General features: G+C 41.1%; 1 protein-coding gene across 1 annotated transcript; it reads right to left on the reverse strand.

Annotated features, from left to right (window-relative positions):
* Nucleotides 1-732: 732 nt before the first annotated feature.
* On the reverse strand, nucleotides 733-20963 carry SPG21 (SPG21 abhydrolase domain containing, maspardin). The gene is made up of 9 exons (XM_059180801.1): nucleotides 20704-20963; nucleotides 17120-17206; nucleotides 14320-14481; nucleotides 10645-10725; nucleotides 9552-9697; nucleotides 6150-6258; nucleotides 5041-5148; nucleotides 2704-2844; nucleotides 733-1458 (listed from the first exon to the last, which is right to left on the reverse strand). Exons 2-9 carry the CDS (start codon nucleotides 17180-17182, stop codon nucleotides 1342-1344), a joined length of 927 nt encoding a protein of 308 aa, XP_059036784.1. The 5' UTR covers nucleotides 17183-17206; nucleotides 20704-20963; the 3' UTR covers nucleotides 733-1341.
* Nucleotides 20964-21003: the final 40 nt, after the last annotated feature.

Here is a 21003-nt window from a genome sequence, read left to right on the forward strand (position 1 = left end):
ATGAGGGTAAGATTTTAAAAAACAAATTTGAGAACTTTAGTTAATAAATGGGAAGGTAAAAATAAGAGTTATTGTCACTGCTCTGTGCCCTCTGATAGCACAGCGCGTCTCAGCGGGGATCAGGACTGGCAGCAGAACCAGCCGTGGGATTCCCCAGTGACTGGAGCTGGCTGACCCCACCCAGTCATCTTCACCACAACTCAGGACAAACAGGTTATGTGCCTCCCGAGGTGACACTGTGGGAAGTTCACAGCTCTGCCTACGAAGTGTTCCTGCCCAGAAGACTGAATCTGAACCTGAATGATCCTTTAAATGTAACTGCCAGTTTAGGGCAAATACCAGGGACATAGAAACAAGTTAAAGGACATTGTGAGGCTGCAATCAACAAAATCCAGGCCGTGGGGAATTCTATAGAGCAAATGAGCCTGTTTCTTCTACAGAGTAACGGCAAAAAAAAAAAAAAAAAAAAAAAATGGAATTTACATTCTACAAGAGATTCGAGAGACATTCCCACTGAGGAGGAGACAAGAACCTATGAAAAGTACCTGGCACATACTAACAGCTCAGTAAATAAGAGCTACCGTTACTTGACAAGGAGCACACGCACCTTAGTGAGATTAGGTAACTTACCTAATGTCACAAAGGACTGGCCAACAACATGATGGCCTGCTTCTCAGAAAGTCCTAGGTCTATGTAGCCCAATTGGGCAGCTACAGTAATCACCAAAGCCACTCACTGAAATTGAATTTTTATTCCAAATGACTGTAATGGCTAGAAAGACAACAGAAAAAACTGAAAATGATCTGCTTAACCGGAAATTAGAAGTAGTTGATTTTGCAGGAGAGCAAACGGTAGGGTGACAGAGAGCCTTGGCACTTGTGATAATGGTTATGACCAAGAAAGCATAAAAATAACCAATGTCCTTCCAATACACAATCTGGATGTGCAGCATTTACAGCAAATAACATAAAAAGAAAGAGAGGAGGAAAGAAAGTAAAAGGAAAAAGAAAAAAATAACCTCACAAAACCCCAAACCTCAGAAATTAACATTCCCTTAAGAACATGGTGGTGAGAAGACTTTTGGTAGCAAAATTTTCACAATTCTTAAAATGGGAGTCTTCAAAAGTACTTCCTCAAATTCAAAAGCTAAAAAAAACAAAACAGTTACACTGGCTCAGAAGAGCTGCCGCCTGTCACAAAGATGACAAACAGTCCTACTTCCAAACACAGTGATCACCGGCGAACCTGACCACGGAACGGGGTGGCTGCCCAGCAGGCACTCACACCGCTGATTGTACAAGAACTCTCTGGACCGCTCGTCATCAACAGGTGACGCCGCAGCTACTGCTCCTCCTGACTGAGGCTAAGGCTGCCTTTCTGCACCTCCAGTTCCTCGGCGCTGACCATTGACGGGTCAATGGCTGCGTATTTGGTTCCGTGGAATTGCAGCAAATGGATCTATGGAAACACAGGATTGTTATTTTCAATGCCACGACAGTACAGAAATGTTTTGTACTTCTAAAATTACAGAGGAACAGGGGTGCCTGGGTGGCTCGGTGGGTTAGATCTCTGCCTTTGGCTTGGGTCGTGATCTCAGGGTCCTGGGATTAAGACCCACATCCGGCTCTCTGCTCAGTGGGGAGCCTGCTTCCCCCTTTCTCTCTGCCTGCCTCTCTACTTGTGATCTCTGTCAAATAAATAAAAAAAAATCTTAAAAAAATAAAATAAAATAAAATTACAGGGAACACATGTCGATTACAGAAAAGTTAGAAAGCACAGGAAAGTCAAAGAGGTATTTTGAAAAAACCCCAATGTGGGATCTTTGCTCCCTATTTCCTGTGTTACAAGTCTCTATAAAGTTCCTATAAACTCTTCATCAGCATTTTCAATGGTGGCGCGCTGCTCTGTGAGTAGGTGTTCACCCTCCTACTTTGCTGCTGTGACTCAGGTCCTTCCCATCCTCTGCTGTTCTGAGTAAGACCGTGATGACTGTCTCGAGTTTTTGTGAATTTCGGGTCCTCTCCTTAGGATCCACTGCCACAAGCAGATGACAGGACTAAAAGATGCGACTGGGTTTTGAAGATCTTGATACTTCTTGCCAAACTACCAAAGCAATAATTTCTCACTATATTAATTAAGCCCATTTGGGCAGAGGGTGAAGGGGCAGTTTGTGTGTGTGTGTGTGTGTACGCGCTTTTTTTTTTTAAGTTTTATTTAAGTAATCTCTACACTCCACGTGGAGCTTGAACTCACAACCCCGAGATCAGGCGTCGCAAGCTCTTCTGACTGAACCAGCCAAGCGCCCTTCCCTGTGTGTATTTTTTTTGTAATGCATCAGAAATGCATCAGAAAGCTGCTTCATGAAGGTGTTCTGCTCTGACTGAATTTACTGTATTCAGGAGGCAAGGTCACATCATAGGATGTGGCTACTTCGGTATGTGTGGATGTGAACCTGCTCTTCTTCGAAAAGAGACGGTAGGCAGAGAGTCACTCAACTGTCTCTAATATACCCAGCTGAATTCTGCTATAAATTATTAATGTAAACCACCTTTTTCAAGTGAATGCCTCATTCCTACAGAGAACTCTGTAGTTCTCTTACTCTACCATCAAAAAGAAAGAAAGAAAAGAAAAGAAAAAATAGCTTTATGTTTCAAACCATACACTTTGCATTCAAAGTGCTCTGGCTTCCAAGCTGGGACTTACCTGTACATAAAGATTCACCTCTGCACTTCTGCACAGGTATGGGAAATTGCCTCCTGTTTTAAGGTGAGCCCTCCGGGCATTAGGATACAGTTTGTACATTTCTTCTTTAGCCTCGGTTGAAAGTGCACTCTGGTCAAATACCTTCAAAAAAAAAAAAAAAACCCAAAAAACAAAAAACCACAAAGCTGAAGCTTACCAGTATTTTAGTATGTTCTTTGCACATTGTGGAACGTGCCTCCCAAAGCATTTCTTGCTTGTGAAGAGACACTGCTGAACCCCAGGCCATCTCCTACTCATCCCTGGTGACTTCTAACTCCAACATAAGCTACAGATTCTGTTGTCAAACATCTCTTGCATTCACTGGGGGAAAATCATGTTATGAATTTTTTCTCTTCAAACACAGCTGACTAAACTAAAAGAATATTAATAGTGAAAGCCAATTAATTTCAAAAAGATCACTAAAATCCCAAAAGAACTTTTACTTTATTACCTAAAAACAGTTACATAAGTAGTATATGCTCAGTAGAAAAAAAAATCCAAAAAAATTTTTTAAGAGTATAAGAAAAAGTCCAGATCTTTTCCTGGGGGAGCCACTGTTAGCAGTTTGTGGAGTATATGTTCTAGACATCTTTTAATGCCCACATAAACTTATGTGTACATACAAGCAAATAAGCTTTCAAAAAGTAATTTTTTAAATGAAGCACACATAAAAAGCATCTCCAATGTGCTGAAGCTTATACACCGTTTTCAGTGACCATGTACCCAAGTGGTGAGCTCAGTTTGGAAAAATGGGCAAGCAGTGCAAATGTACTGAGGACCAAATATTTTACCAAGAGTACCTCGTTCTGTCATGGCAAATGTCAGAATGTAGAGATTCCAGTTGAGAATGAGAAATTATTATTTACATACTTGTAATGGCTAATTTCCTGACAAAAATCAATTCTTAAAAACATGTTGATTTTAGCAATAAATCCGTTTATGAGGCAAAGTTACATGGTATGCAAGTTACATGATTTAAAAAAAATAAGCCAAAACACAATGGAATACCACTTTGCATCTATTAGCATGGCCATTATAAAAAAAAAAAAAGGGACGCCTGGGTGGCTCAGTTGGTTAAGCAGCTGCCTTCAGCTCAGGTCATGATCCCAGCGCCCTGGGATCGAGTCCCACATCAGGCTCCTTGCTCAGCAGGGAGCCTGCTTCTCCCTCTGCCTCTGCTTGCCATTCTGTCTGCCTGTGCTTGCTCTCTCCCCCTCTCTCTCTCTGATAAATAAATAAAATCTTTAAAAACAAAAACAAAACAGGAAATAACAAGTGTTGGGGAGGATATGGAACCACTGGAACTCTTGTGCGTTGCTGGTGGGAATGTAAAATGGTACAGCCACTGTGGAAGATGGTATCATGGTTCCTCAAAAGTTAAACACAGAATCACCATATGGCTCAGCAATTTTACTTCTAGGTACAGACCCAAAAGAAGTGAAATTAGGCATTCAAACAGACACATTCATACACCAATACTCTGAGCAGCATGATTCTTAATAGTCAAATGGTAGAATAACCCAAATGCCCATCAACAGATGACTTCATAAATAAAATGTGGTATATACTAAAAGAAAATTATTATTCAGCCTTTAACATGCTATAACAGGAATAAACTTTGAAGACATTCTGCTAAGTGAAATAAGCAAGACACAGAAGTACAAGTATTATAAGATTCCACTGACATGAGGTATACAGACTAGTCAAATACATAGAGATAGTATATAATATTATATATAATATGTAATATTGGTTACCAGGGTCTGGGAGGAGGAGGGACTGGTGAGCTAGTGCTTAATGGGTGTAGAGTTTCAGTCTGGGATGATGAAAAGTTCTGGAAATGGATGGTGGTGTACACATAAACATGGTTAAAATGGTAAATTTCATTATGTATATTCAACCACAACTCAAAAAATATAAGAAGCAAGCTTTTGTGCCTATTAGACTTTATGGAATTCTTGATTCTCTGCCCTGTGAGGCAACTTTTCTTCGCTGCACATATCTGGAGATGACAACAGCAAAAAATACATCAAAATGGGTAAGGATTCTGTTTATGTTTATTCTGATTTCAAGGGTGTTACTCCTACCAGGGAAAATATGGGATAAGCAATAAATTGACTGTTTTAGAATTGAAAAAGCTGGGGGGTGGGCTGTCCAAAAAAAAAAAAAAAAAAAAAAAAAAAATCCAAGGCAGCATTTGAAGAGGCATACTGAAAAATTATAAAATAAGTATGAGGAAGCTCTTGATATATACATTTAAAAAGGTAAAGCATCTATTTTACTTAAAAGGAAGCTTACATCCATAATGGTCACAGGGATGTCCCGAATCTTATGAGGTTCCACGTAAGAATTTTGACAATTCAGGGTAAGTCTTGAAGCCAGTTCACTCTGCCCCAAACTTTCCAGCTGCAGGAAGAAACACAGGCAAAGTATTTGGATTAATTTTGTGCCTCACGTTTACATTAAATCCACAGCTGATATCTGTGCTTAGAAAGGTGGCATCATGTGTGGAGGCCAGGTCATCTGTGAGGAAATACTATGTACCCGGGAGACCAGCACTGGGCTTCCCAGCTGGTGGCGCTGTTCTGGGCATTCAGTAACCTTCAACCTGTGCCTCTTCAATCAGGTGCCTGTGGGCAGCAAGCCATTTTCCAAAGCCCTACACTGACAGATCAACATTTTTAAGAGATTTTGGAGCTGGAAGAGACCTCACGAAAATCATCTAGCCCCGTAGCCCCTTAACTGCAAGTGTGTAGACTCGCTACTTCAGACTCCCTCAGGGAGGAGAATGGGGGGCGGGGAGTAGAGTAAAAATATAAATTCTCAGACCCAATGCCCAGGGATTCCAGTTCAATGGGCTGGCGAGGCTTTGGAATCTGTATTTCTTTCTTTCTTTCTTTCTTTTTTTTTTTTTTAAAGTAGGCTCCATGCTAACCCCAAGATCAAGAGCCGCACGTTCTACCAGCTGAGCCAGCCAGGTGCCTCCAGAATCTGTATTTTTTTTTTTTTTTTTTAAAGATTTTTATTTATTTATTTGTCAGAGTGAGCACAGGCAGACAGAGTGGCAGGCAGAGGGAGAGGGAGAAGCAGGCTCCCGCTGAGCAAGGAGCCCGATGTGGGACTCGATCCCAGGACGATGGGATCATGACCTGAGCTGAAGGCAGTGACTTAATCAACTGAGCCACTCAGGCGTCCCCGGAATCTGTATTTTTAAAAGCTCCCCTCAAGTGATTCTGATGAATTACTTACCAGCAGTTAATATCCGTTGATGTAGTAAAGTAAATATGGAAGACTGCTTAACAAACATCTCTAATACATACTCAATGAGACAGACAGATCATCAGGAACCAAGAAGACATGAAAATTCCTAGTACAAGGTGGCCCCCTTCAAATGCCATGATCCTTACCCTGTCCACCATAAAATCAATAGCATCAGCCATCATAGGGTCCACTGGGCCAGATGAAAAGTTTCCGAGAACGATTTTTTTGAGCATAAATGATGGCATTAGCCAAAAGCTGTAAAACAAAGATCTGGTAATTTAAATCTGCAAGACTACATAAAAATAACAAATATTCCATTCACTACTATAGCTTTGTATTAGCTAGGTACTTAGCATCTAAAGATAAAAAGAGCTGGTCTCTTCTTCCAAACAGCTGCTTTTGAAGCATCTTGTTTTTACATATATTTTCCCAAGCTCCCAAAGAGTTATGGTTTAATATGATCAAAGTTTTATTTGAGGATTTAGAATAATTATAAGCAGTATTTCAAACACCTTTACCAAGGTAGGCATTTTGATAATTCCGAGATTTTGTTTTAACTAATTGGCTTTATTTCTAATGGCTAAACTATTTCCTTTAGAAAACTGAAAACTTGGGGCACCTATGTGGCTCAGTCAGTTAAGTGGCAGGCTCTTGATTTTGGCTCAGGTCACTATCTCAGGGTCATGGGAGTTAAGCCCTGCCTTGGGCTCTGTGCTCAGCAGGGAGCCTGCTGGAGATTCTTCCTCTCCCTCTACCTTCCTCACCCTCTGAAATAAGTAAGTAAATCTTAAGGAAAAAAAAAAAAAAAAGAAAACTGAAACCTTAAGATCTCAACCTTCAGGTTTCTATCACCTTTTGAATGACTGATATTTCAAAATAGCAAAATGAAAGTTATTGTACCTCCCGAAGTTTGCTACAAGCAGATTCAACTGGACTAATTCAAAGCAATTCAATCTACGAATTTCTGTATGTGATTTTTAGTTGGTATTTGTTACATTAATTACAAATGCTGATAGCCATTGTCTAGGGCAAATACTACTTTCTTTAAACCTATGCTAGAAATGACTTATAAAAGGAGCAGACTACGTTCTGACGCGTGTTCTCTCCATGGAATGGCTTGTTGGAAATTAGCTGAGCTTCCCTCAACAAGCACAGCTGGCCATCTTTCATTACCTTTCTCCGTCCCGCCTCCTATGGCTTCCACATCTTCTCAAGGTGATGCTGCCTAGGTACCCCCTGTGAGGGGCAGATCCTGTTGGCTTTGCCTGCCCCTGTAGCCTCAATGTGTGGCATGTAGCAAGCACTCAGATACCTGAGAAAATATAGCTCACATGCAGAAGCACAAATTAGGGGCAGCCACTTTGGAAAACAGTGTGGAGATTCCTTAAGAAATTAAAAATAGAGCTGCCCTATGACCTGCAACTGCACTACCGGGTATTTGCCCCAAAGACACAGATGTAGTGAAAAGAAGGGCCATATGTACCCCAATGCTCATAGCAGCAATGTCCACAGTCACCAAACTGTGGAAAGATGCCCTTCAACTGATGACTGGACAAAGAAGATATGGTTCATATACACAACAGAATATTATACCTCCATCGGAAAGGATGAACACCCAACTTATGGAGAAAAAGGAAAGGAAAAATGAACTGGGGGAAAATGGAGGGCGAGACAAACCAAGACAGACTGTGGACTCTGAGAAACAAACCGAGGGTTTTGAAAGGGAGGGGGTGGGGGGATGGGTGAGCCTGGTGGTAAGTATTAAGGAGGGATTCCAAGAGCTTTGGGTGTGGTGCCTAAACAATGAAAAAAACAAAAATAAAAAGAAAACAAAGTAGGGGCAGTCTAGGCTTCTGGCAATTAAAACAACATTAAAATCATCAAAAATAATCAATGAGCTTTAGTGCCTTGTCTGGACATGAACTCTTTGTAGCTAATGTATTATTGCACAATTGCTCAGCAAACTGCTGAGATAACATCAGGAATAGTTTTTAAAAAGATCAGAGTACTATTTTTATTTTAAGTAAGCTATACGCCCAATGTGGGACTCAAACCCAGGACCCAGAAATCCAGAATTGCATGTTTTACCAACTGAGCCAGCCAGCTGCCCCTTCAATTTTAAAGAGATGTGAAAATCATGAAAACAATGTTTACCTATAGCATTCAGGAAAAATCAACCTGGTCATACAGGTATGTATATTCACTGGGCCTTTCTTTTCTTTTCTTCTTCTTCTTTTTTTTTTTTTAAAAGGGTAGAGCCTAGCCTCACTAGCAATGAAAGAACCCACATTAAGTCAGCTTTAAGGTGACTATTACATACAGATCAAACTACTTGAAATGTTATCTTCAATGAAGGGATGGTTCAAAGGAAACAAGCCCCCCACTGGTTGCCCCACAAATCATCCCACCATTCCCATTGTTCTGGAAGCTGACGACCGTTAATGTGTCATGATGTGCAAAATGTCTGCTGACAGACTAAATGTTCTATTCCCTCTATTTTTGGAAACACATCTCAAGGAAATAACCCAGAAAGGGAAGGGAAAAAAGTGATTTGTACAAAGATTTACAGTAGAACGAAGAATAAGGGGAAGCCATATGCCTAAAGAAACTGTGTCAGTCGATATACAGCAAAATAGTAAGTGGAACAAGCAGAACACTGTATTAGTTCTACAGGCTCTGTATAACTAATACTGTAAGAGCACATGAATGTACATTGAACAAAGCTAAACAATAATTTAGAATAGGAGAAATAGCTGAATTCAGAGTTCATTCCAGCTTTTTTTTTTTTTTTTTTTTGCAAAGGTGATTGTTTCTAATTTTACTTATTTAAAAAAATTTTTTTTAAAGATTTATCTATTTATCTCTTTGAGAGAGAGAAAGAGAACAAGTGGGAGGGGCAGAAAGAGAAAGAATCTTTTTTTTTTTTTTCTTAAAGATTTTATTCATTTGACAGAGATCACAAGCAGGCAGAGAGGCAGGCAGAGAAAGCAGGCTCCCTGCCGAGCAGAGAGCCCGACACAGGGCTCGATCCCAGGACCCTGGGACCATGACCTGAGCCAAAGGCAAAAGCTTTAACCCACTGAGCCACCCAGGTGCCCCAAGAAAGAGAAAGAATCTTAAGCAGACAACCACCCTGAGCACAGATCCCGATGCGGAGCTTGATCTCAACCCTGAGATCACGACCAGTGTCCAAACCAAGATTTGGAAGCCCAAATGACTGCGCCACCCAGGTGCCTCTGATTGTTTCTTTCTTTCTTTTTCTTTTTTAAGATTTTATATATTTATTCATGAGAGACAGAAAGAGAGGCAGAGACAGGGGAGAAGCAGGTTCCCTGCTGAGCAGGAGCCCCATATGGGACTTGATCCCAAGACCCCAAGATAATGACCTGCGCTGAACACTGACCCTTAACCACCAGGTGCCCTGACTGTTTCTAATTTTAAAAGCCAGGGTAGTTTCCTTAGTGCAACAAAAAACCCCCCAAAATCTGCATTTTTAAAAATTCTACTGAACGAAAGTCATAATTTTGGCCAAATGTTTACATTCTTACCTGTTTGCAGTCCAAGTTTGGTTGAAGATAGAGGTGTCACTGAAGGAATTGCAGAGGATGAGGGAATGGACTCTGGGAGATTTGTGTGTATATTCAGCAAATTTCTGGGCCAAAAAGCCACCCAAAGAAGCCCCAAAAAGATGAACCTAATTGCAAACAAATACAAGAAGGATACTAAAACAATAATCAATCCTGAACATAAATACCCCTCAAAAAAGTTGTTTTAGTTATCACCAAGCAAAGAATATAATGTCATCACCAGTCTTAGATGAAATAACCATAGCAGTTCAACATTTAGGAAATACTGTATTTAAATACAATTTAGACACATACCGATACAATTTAGACACATACCGTCAAGAAAACAATTTGTGTACACAAATACAAGGTAAAAAAAAGAAAAAACATTACCTATAGGTTGCACTAGAAAATGAATTTATGTTTAAGAAAATTGTGATTTGATAATTCTACCGCTAGGTACATACTTGAGAGAACTGAAAATGTATGTCCACACAAAAACCTGCACACGAATGTTCAGAGCAGTGTTATTTCTAACAGCCAAGCAATGCAACAATCCAAACATGCCTCAACTGACAAATGGATAAATGCAATGTGGTTCACCTACCCGACGGGATATATATTATTTGACCATAAAGAGGAATACGAAGTACTGATAACAGGCTACTACTAGGATGATCTGTGCAGACACTATGCTAAGTTGAACAACTCAGTTAGAAAAGATGAATATTGCATGATTCCATTTATACAAAATACCCAGAAAGGGTACATTTACACAGACAGAAAGTAGATTAAGTTGCCAGGGCCAGCGGGAGGAAGGGTCAGGAGTGACGGCTAATGACTACAGGATTTCTTTTTGGGGTGAAAAAAAATTTCCTGAAGTTGATTGTGTTGATGGTTGCCTCTATCTGTGACTATATTACAAATCCTAGTCACACACTTTAAAAGGGTAAATTATATGGTATGTGAATTATATCTCAAAAGAACTACCACTTAAATGAAAGGTAACACTACCCTTTACAATGTAAATGTTGCATTAAAATCACATTTAAATAATTAGTTTCAGGGGACTCACCTTATCCAGTTGTAAATGGTCTAAAAGTTTTCTGAATCCGTCACAGAATTCGAGATGGTCCCAATAAACTGGATACTGCAACTGGAATAACAATAATTAATAACTATATACAAATGAAAAATTTAGGACTCCCATAACAGCACTTCTCATTTGCTCAAGCTGTCCTCCTTATTCAAACTATGTGAAAATAAGCTCTCACCTTCTTCTAAACTTTGAAATTCACATTTTACCTAACAGACCAATTTAATAAATAGCACACTAGTGAAACTGAATAACAATTTCAATTTACATCTATTTCCTTCCCAAATAGCTAAGAAACTCTGAGGTTCATGGATGAACAGGGCCGAACCCTTCCAAGTAAAGAAATACTGTTTGCCCTTAAATCTACCTTAATTCTAAATTATGGCTCTAAATAAAATTCTGTCTGGGGAGAATTCCCTCTTTTTTTGGTAGCACGGCTTAAAGGGAGTATTCAATAAAACTGTTCCTCTTTTTTTTTTTTTTAAAGATTTCATTTATTTATTTGACACAGAGAGATCACAAGCAGGCAGGGAGGCAGGCAGAGAGAGGAGAAAGCAGGCTCTCTGCAGAGCAGAGAGCCCAATGCAGGGCTCGATTCCAGGGATCATGACCAGAGCCAAAGGCAGAGGCCTTAACCCACTGAGCCACCCAGGCGCCCCTGTTCCTCTTTTTTAAATTGACTTGGTCATTCTGATTTCTTGTACTTTTGTGACCAAAGAAGTATGGTGCTTGACCCTAAGTAGCTTATGAATTACGATGAGGAGGAGGAAAAGAAATACAAGTCACTAAGTCCCTTGAGGGTATTCTAGCTTGTCACCTAAGAATTGCCCTCTCTTTAATAGTAAGCAAATGAGGGGCACCTGGGTGGCTCAGTGGGTTAAAGCCTCTGCCTTCGGCTCAGATCATGACATCAGGGTCCTAGGATCAAGCCCCACATCAGGCTCCCTGCTCACTAGGAAGCCTGCTTCCCCTTCTCTCTCTCTCTCTCTCTCTGATTGCTGCTCTGCCTCCTTGTGATCTCTGTCTCTCTGTCAAATAGATAAATAAAATCTTTAAAAAAAAATAAGTAAATGATGCCTGGTTGTTTTAAGTACTTAGATTCATTCTATCACTAACAAATCGCTGGAATAGATACTGCCAAGTATATAATAGGATAATTTTAGACCTGATGGAAATATGTTACTTTTACTATTAAAAATTTCATTTGTAGGTAAGATTCCACTATTCTGACAGGATGGAAAAGAGCCTCTCCCTAGCAGAAAATTTGAGAATTTGAGTCAGATGATAGAAAAGAAAGAAGATGATATATATTTATTTTTTTATTTTTTAATTTACATTAAAAAATGTATTTATTTGACAGAGAGAGCATAAGCAGGGGAGCAGCAGCAGAGGGAGAGGGAGAAGCAGGTTCCCCACTGAGCAAGGAGCCTGACATGGGGCTGGAATCATGACCTGAGCTGAAGGCAGACACTTAACCAACTGAGCCACCCAGGTGCCTCATGAAGACATATTTTTTTTAAAAAAGGTTTTATCTATTTATTTGAAAGAGTCTGGAGAGCGCATGCCTGCGTGAGTGGAGGGGAGAAGCAGAGGGAGAGGGACAAGCAGATTCTCCACTCAATGCAGAGCCTGGAGCCGGATATGGGGCTTGATCCCAGGACTCAGAGAGTAAGACCTGAGCCAAAGTCATGCTTAATGACTGAGCCACCCAGGTGCCCCAAGAAGGTATTTTTATGAAGCCTTTAATTTAAAGATATCCTTGCCCTAGATAGGTAATAAAATTGTATACAACTTAACACAGACATACACCTAAATATATACAATCGAGTACAAGTAAAATAGAAATCAGAGTAAGATCAGTGGACTGTATTAATCAATACCCTGGTTATGATATCCTACTATAGTTTTGTAAAATGTTACCACAGGGAGAAACTGGGCAAAGAATAAAAGGGACAGCTCTGTATTATTTTTTGACAACTGCATGTGACTCTGTAGTTATCTCAATAAAAATTTAAATGAGAAAAGGGCCTGTGCCTTTTAACTGTGAGATACTAACAAATATCTAGTACATTTTAAAACCTCATGGAATTAGGCACATAAGGACAAAGTAGCTTTGAAGTCACCATTGGCCTTTTCTGTCTATTTTTAAGAAATTTCTACACCCAACGTGGGGCTCAACCCACAACCCCGACATCAAGAGTCACATGCTCCACCAAATGGGCCAGCCAGTCACCCCTGGACTTTTCTTTATTCTTTATCTAGCTAATGAAATAAGGAAATCCTACGTCAAGAAGCTTGAGGGCTAAAAGAAGTACCCATCTGGAAGGTAAAGCAAGCATGACCTGCCAGTTAGGAGCAATAAAAACACAGTCAACTTCAGATAGTGCTCTAAAGTGAGAGAGAAGCCTGAGGCCACTCAGTCTCCCCCATCCCCGGCTGATTAACAGCGGCCACCAGGAAAGCTACTACCGTGTCCTGGGCTGCAGCGGCCATCTTGCTCTCCTAACATGCTGTCCACCAAGAGGAATTTATGAAAACCCAGAACAAGGGAGGATTATGTTGCAGAGACTCAAAACACACCATATGAGGAATGATTAAAGAATGTGGAGAATTCTGCCAGGGAAGAAAAGACCTTGGGGGAAGGCATCGGGCAGTGCTGATAGTAACTAGTTTTCTCCATAAGGGCTGTCAGAAGGAAGAACTGGGATTTGTTTTGTGTGGCCCTAGTTGGTGGTAAACCCAGTAGAATTTTCAGTTACCTTCCAAGAGAAGAGATCTGGTCAGAGTTTTCTCTCCTTCAGACAGTAAATAAAATAGTAAAAGCACACAGGGAGACCTGTTTAGGTGTTACTATTCCAGCTCCCAGAAACAACTGCCTGCTCAAAGCCACATAGTCTCTCCATCCCAGGAAGCCAGGAGACCAGCCTCCACTGTTACGCAGTCCGGGCATGCCACAAAACTAGTCACAAACAACAGTGACTTCTTCACCTACACTGCTCTCCCAGAAGGGATTTGAGAACAAAACGGGAAACTAGATTTAGTCCAAACTCAGTAATAAAATAACAAAAACAGAAAACTTAACCAAATGCTGAGATTATGAGCATTATAATGAATAAACCTCATCTCAACTGTTGAAGACTTACGTTAAAGCAAGCTTTCAGTTACCCGAGTGTTAGCAGACCCCTTTCTGCGGGAGAGTGCACATTCACCTCCTCTGGAAGCAGTGGGGTCATGAACTAGGAGGGGAAATAGAGTCAGAAGACTCCGGTTGGTTCTCCCTACACCCCCTAGTGGCCATGACCTGCCACGATCACCCAAACGACCTGAACCTCCATTTCCTCATCTGTAAACAAGGCTGATGCTTCCTACTGTTCAGACTTAAGACCATCTACGTAAAAGCTGGGCACAGAGGTTTCCACAGAGGTCTGTTCCCTCTGCTTCTCTGTGTGTCCGTGTACTGCACAGCCTTCCTTCAAAAGATTTCATTTCACATTTAAGAAAAGAAAAAAAGTGTCTTCCTTCCATTAAAAACAAAAAACAAGACACCAAAAACATGGACCATTACTATAGTTCGTCAGAAACAGAAGCACACACATACAAAAAAAAACCATGAAATGGGGACATGAATTGTAATACTGACCCAATAATACTTACAGCTATAACCCGGTAACCCCAGCCAGTCAACGCCAAGATCTGCCTGAAAAACACATCAGCGGTTCCACTGACAGGGGGGAGAAAGATCAGAGGACACCTGATATTTCTGGGGCCCGCATCATACAGCGACCATATTTTACTATCATCATCATCCACGATAATCTGGAGGGAAAGTTAGAAGAAAAGAAAAAAGGAAAAGCTTATGGATTTGGTTTTATACTGTTACTTTATACTGCAATTTCTCTGACAATTTTAATGTCACTGCCTTGGTTGTTAACAAGGTTCCCTGGGGATCACACCAGATTAGCATGTATAATAAACTGCTTTGGTCTCTTTTTCCCTCTTCAGTGCTAACATATTACACAGAACTGCTTCATACTCTTCCAAAGAGCTGCTTTTTTTCAGAAATCAGTTTTTAATTTTCTTTCCCATCCATGATTATATGAAGCCCTATTCTGTTTACCATTAAACAGTAAATTCTGTATATGGCATCTTATTTCTTTCCCATACTTCTGGCTGTGTGTGTGTAGGAGGCAATTTGCAAAGTCATTCTCCAGCTCTGTCCAGAGGGGAGAAAAGACTCCAGGCTCTCGGACAAACTAGGGAGAGATGGTCACACTCAGGAGATGGTTCTGGAAGCTGATCCAGACCATGTCTCTGAGGCGGGAGACTCTTGCTAGAGAGGAAGGAGGCCACAGCTGTAGGTGTCCCTGTCCTGGGAGAATGTTTCAAACCAGTCAGTCAGGTGTGGGGAGTCGGCAGAGAGAAAAACTGTCTTTCTGGGGAAAAAAGGGTAGGGAGCATCAGAAACCCTCTTGAATTAGTAGTTCTTAACCCAGCAGGGGAAAAAAAGATGAGCATTAAATAAGCTGAGTCAAGTCAGGTGCTCAGTGCTGAGTCTGGCAGATATATTGTGTTCAGTGAGTGTTAGATATCAGTATTATTCACTGCGTAATCATTTTTGTTTTCTCTGGCTCACTTTTTGGTGGGATTTGGAAAAGTACATTTACTGACTGAACTTTTGCCAATGCAAATCAATATTTATGCCAGTTTGCCATTAAAAATCTCAAGGTCTCCAGGTTCTGTTTTCGGAGAGCTCCTAGCTGGCAGTGCTGTGGGCCCAAGGGGTCACTGAGATCACGGATATCACTGGGAGCAGACAAATGAGGCAAGGTAATGTCCAGAGGACCATAACAATTCGCTTTTGGACTTCCCCAGCTCAGAGATGATGACAATAATACTCATACCTGTGTTTTTGCCCTTTGTATTTTGCCACTCACCATTTTGCTTTTCATTGTTTTTTGGGTTTTTTTGGTTTGTTTGTTTTTGTTATGATTGTGATGAAAATCTCTTAATGGCTTTTGACAGTACACACAGTAAATCCCGATCTGTAGTAATAACATTCATATGAGATAAGATATTCAGATCTCCAAGATTTTCTAGGAAATTATTCCAATAATCCATTTGGAATAAGTTTATCACTTCAATGTTCTCAGAGTTCCCTAAATGGCAAATCTGTCAGAATTATATTTGATAATTTTAGAAGACACAGTATCTCTTTGTAATTTAAAATCTAGCACCACAAAATTTCAAGCAAACTTATCATGACTTGCGGACCAGACTGAGGTCAGTCTGGAGAAAATGACATCAATGAAACTACTGGCTATAACTACTTTTAAGAATATTTCAGTGAGTCTGGTGTTGTCTTGGGTCTGGAGATCAGCTTACTGAGAAAGTGAGTCCGTCAAGAGGAGCTCACATGAGTTACTTGCAGGGATGGGACAAGGTAGAGGGACCCCAGAAGCCAATTATCTTTTAGCATGACAGTGTTTCCCAGGGAACAAGAAGGAAGGGAGGCTCCTTTTGTTAAGCAGTGAAGTATTTCTGGCTTTGAAACCAGATTAATTTGATTCTAATCCAGACTCTACCAGGCTGTGTGATCTTTAACAGGTTAACCTCTCTGGATATCAGTTTTGTCATCTATGAAATGGGCATCATTACCCACTTTGTTAAACCGTTCAAAGAATTAAATAAAAGATCCGGGAAATTCTACAACACTTCTGGTTATATAGCAGATACTCTGTTTATAATTGGAGGAGAACTGTATCTCAAATTCTATATGGAGAAAAGTTGTGTTATTAATTCAAACCTGCATGGTGCTTTCACAGATGTCTACCCTGACAAAATGATTATAATAGAGACACAGAAGATTTTCAGATCACAGTAACTCTCATACTTCTGCAAAGGGATCAGCAAAGATTTTGCTCTGTGGCTTAACTAGCTTTTGTCTAGTGTGATCCCCAAACATTTGTGATTATTTGGGGACTCAGAGACAACAGTCAAACTTCAATATAAGTGCTTGGGGTTTTTGGACATTCCAGGCAAATAAGGTTTCCTGAAGATGCCTACCACTGCAAACAGAAGACCTATAATGTGACCCAAAGTAAATCTTAAATCTGAGGAACAGTAAAAGGCTTTATAACAGAATCTGACCACACTTACTATGCAGTTGCTGTTACTGCAAGTTTTCCCCTAAACGGAGTACAAATATTCCTGCTTGCTTGGATACATAAAAGCAATTATAAAATAATGAGTATAGTTATACCCACTTTTACTCTTGAATAAGTCTCAAAAGTTGACTGCACTTGACAAAGAAGGGAGAACTTTATGCTCTACAGCCCACCGTCATAATACTTGGCAATGACCTTTTACTCTCAAACACTACTAAGGCATAACATCTCAGTCACAAAAACAGAACACAAGATTTTGAGAAGAAGAGGTGTAGTAAAACCATACATACCTTTTTAAGGGGAACTGTACTTCTAAACCAGTTATAATCAGGAGAGACTTTAATCTCTCCCATGATTAGCTGAAATGGAGGTTAACCCTGAAATAAAAGCATGTGATGTTTCACGTCAAGAATTCATGTTTACATCAGAACTAAATGTAGAGTCTGGTCTAGCTATACCAACAATACCTTAAATGGTAAAACCAAGGAAATGGACTATTTTACCTCTTGCATATACTTAAGCTACAGAAAACAATTTGGTGAAATCCTATAGTCATAGAGCAGGGTAGGGCCCTTGAGAGACAATGACTCCAACTCCCTCGTTCCTCCAGATGAAGAATCCAATCTAGAAAATTTAAATGACTTACCAGAGATCCCATGGCTATTACAGAGCTAGGACCAGAGGCAGGGAAGAGTCTTTTCTGACATCAGACTGCCTGCCCTAGTTAAATGACTGCAAACTCTGTTGACAGTATCTTAGAAATCTATTTTAACAAAGATGTAGAATGATAGGGAACAGTCCACACTAGAGAAAGGAGGTTATGTAAGCGTGCCTCCTGATCACTTCACAAATGCCATAAATCTAACTCTAGTGGAATATAACTTCAGAACTTCACATGTAGTACTTAATGCAAAATACAGGAAGATTTGCTGTTCACGTTGGTGTGATTAAAAGTGATATAACCTCTTCTGAAAGATCTGTGATAAAATACCAGAATAGGCTTGACGGCACTGTATCTAGCAACAAAACATTTGTCTTTAGAAAAAATTGGTAATTTCTAGCTTTTATAGCTCTGTGACCTTGGAAAAGTCACTGACCCTCTTTGGGCTTGTTTTGTCATCTACAACAAAGTCTAGAACAGGGCTTGGCACAGAGGTGTTATCCATTGACAAAATGGATGACTATGTCCTAAGAAGACTGGATCAGGCCATCCTAAACTCCCTCTGACTCAGCCCTGTAAGAGCTTCGGACTGGCTGGGCATCTTCAATTGAAAGGCTGCCCCTCTTTGCTAAAGCATCTGTGTTATGTCATAATAAGAAACTGAAATTACAGCTCTCTGTTGCAGATTCTTATTGCCAAATGAGGAACTTCCACCCACTGGTTTGGAAGGATTCAAATACTTGCTGTTCATCTTGTCCTCTACCCCTAGGGTGAGTCTGGATTTCCTACTAGGGCTAGGATGTGTTCATGACCACTAGACTTAACTCCTGGGCTGACTCTGAATTGTCATTTTAGAGGTTCTCTGGACTGGCTAGGAGCTGGGGACTCTAAACCCAATGAAACTCTTCCCTTTTGGCCTCCCACATCTGCTGTCTTGGGAGTACAAGGAACTAACAGTCTTAACAGTTACCTCTAACCTTGGGGGGTTACTAAACTAAACCCCAAGGAGATGGCAAATGTAGACATCCATTACTAAACCTGACTTACAACCCTGACATTGTAATAATGGTCTGTTCTCTCAAGGCTAGGATGGTGATTTTAGAAAAGTATGTTAAAATCATAACTTGTTCTAAAGAGTACCAAGAATATCATTAGCCAGTCTTAAGCTGAAATCAGTGTGCACAACTGCAGTTATAATTCATACTGGAATAAAGAAAATCATTCTCTGCATATCCATTTTCTCTTAACAAATAGTAACATGTTAAAAAAAAATCTAAGCCATTTATCTGCTCAGCAGGTTTATAAAACACCTAAGGCCCTTAAAGCCAAATAGTTAGCTTCTAGATTTGTCAAACTTGGGACAAATTATTCAGTTTTGGAATCGGCTGCAATGTACAAACCAAACTATCATAAAGATCACACACAGATCGTACACATACAGATACAGATTATACACGGGCACACACATTCACTGTCATCCACTTCTTCCCACAGCAATAAGTAGAAAGATGTTCCTTACCACAGTCCGCGGTATTATTCACAACCAACTCAGTATTATAACTCTTTATAACTAATCTCACTAGATGGAAAGATTCCACCCAACTGTGACTACATTTTTGTAGGGGCAAGTGATTTTAACACTTGTGCTAGTTTGGCAGCACATGAAAGGTAAGACAGATACCAAATGTTGCATTTGACCAACTGACGTCTAAGTGGGGGAAAAAAAAAACAACTCACTGCTGCAAAGGCAAAGCAGCTGTGAGTGGTATGAAAAGGAAGTTTGTTCTCCTAGCTCTCTTTCATTCTCTAAAGGGGTATACTTTTCCAAGTCACAAGAGGAACATTCTGTATATGGCCAAAAAAAAAAAAAAAAAAAAAAAAAAGTTAACTGAGATTGCGACCAAACTGGTCAGTATTAAATAAGAAAGAATGCGGATCAAATGTGGACTGATTTGATCTCTCACAATTCAATTCTTCCACAAAAACAAAAGCACCTGTTCACGCTGGTGGGAAAAGGGCTGCAGACATCAGCCTCAATCTTGCCTAAAGAAACCCCTCCTCAGGGAGTGCTTTTGACACCCAGTCCTCTCTAGCCCTTGAGGTGCTAGACAATAAAATTGCCAATTTTGAGTGTGCACCAAGAATTTCATGCACTTATCTCTCAGGGTTTCAACAGAACCTGCCAGTTTACAATCATTGAGATTGTCTTTAAAAATGTTTAAGTCACATAACCAGCTTAACTAGTCAGAGGTTTTTGGATCCTTTATCTCAATCTGTAGTTGATCCACATATGGACAATCTGTGATTATTAATACCAGCAATAAGTAAATATTAGAACCTGAGGGTCTCTAGGCGATCCAACTGTTTTTTTTTTAAGGGCAAGTCTCCATAGATTACCACACCAGTAGAGAGCTATTCTTTTTTCAGATCTCTTCAGGGGCAGATTTATTCCTATTCTCTTCAGGAACTTACTCCATTATTGTCTAAACCTCATGGGAGGAAAAGCTGCCTACCTGACATTTCTTCGGTGACACCTCACCTTGTGCTGTCTTGGGATAAAAGCTCTTGGAAATTTGCACACAGCTATTAAGTTACTCCTGAGTCTCTTGAGTCTTTCAGCTACAAGGAGCTGGAACATTGCGCGAGGAGACAAAGAAGCAGCATAAATGCAGAATTTATAACTCCCCAGGAAAACCAGAAGAGGAAAAGCAAAACACTAGTCCTGCTACCTCCCTCACACCTGGCAATGACAAAGACATTTGTCACTGAGGTGCAATCTCCAAAATAACTAGCTTCTTTCTGCTCAGAGTTCTTAAAAGTTGAAAAACATATTCCTGGACTGCAGCAGTGTATCCCCAGGACCGGATTACAGCAGTACGCTCTGGTCCAGCGCCCCCTCCGACCCTAACCCCAGATGATCCAAACACAGACCCCACCCCACCCCAGTCCCACCGTGAAAGCCTCAAAAAGGCAGGGTCACAGGTACACCGACCACGTCAGGAACCCAAACTCGACTTCAGACAGACAGACAGACAGACACACACAGAGGGACATGCGATCACGTGCATGGTCACATGGACCAGCCCACTAGGGGCCACACAAACAAAGTCACACCAACGGAGGCAGCCGCGCACGCTACATACACACCCACCTGCAAGCCTAAACACATCACACACCCACAGCCCGCTTCCCAGGCCCTCACCCACCCCTCACCTGCCGTGGCCTCCCCCACGTCCCTTTTCCTCTTCCCCGAGGCGGCTCTTCCCTCCAGTAGGAGCGCGGGCCGTGGGGGTGGCTGGGCCCAGCTCACCGCCGGCAGCTAGAGCACTCAGTACCCGCAAGCGCCGCGAGCTGTGGGGGCGAGTTGGAGGGCGGGCCTCCGAGGGGCGGGGCGCGCGGCCGGGCGAGCCTGGGCCGCCGCGCTCCCCCTCGCCGAACGGTCCGCGCAGTGGGCGCGAGCCTCGCGCTTCCGGGTTCGGAGGAGGCGGGGCCACGTTTTGAGGAAGGGGCGGG

This window comes from Mustela lutreola, chromosome 7 (genome assembly GCF_030435805.1).
Source record: "Mustela lutreola isolate mMusLut2 chromosome 7, mMusLut2.pri, whole genome shotgun sequence".
Taxonomy (NCBI): domain Eukaryota; kingdom Metazoa; phylum Chordata; class Mammalia; order Carnivora; family Mustelidae; genus Mustela; species Mustela lutreola.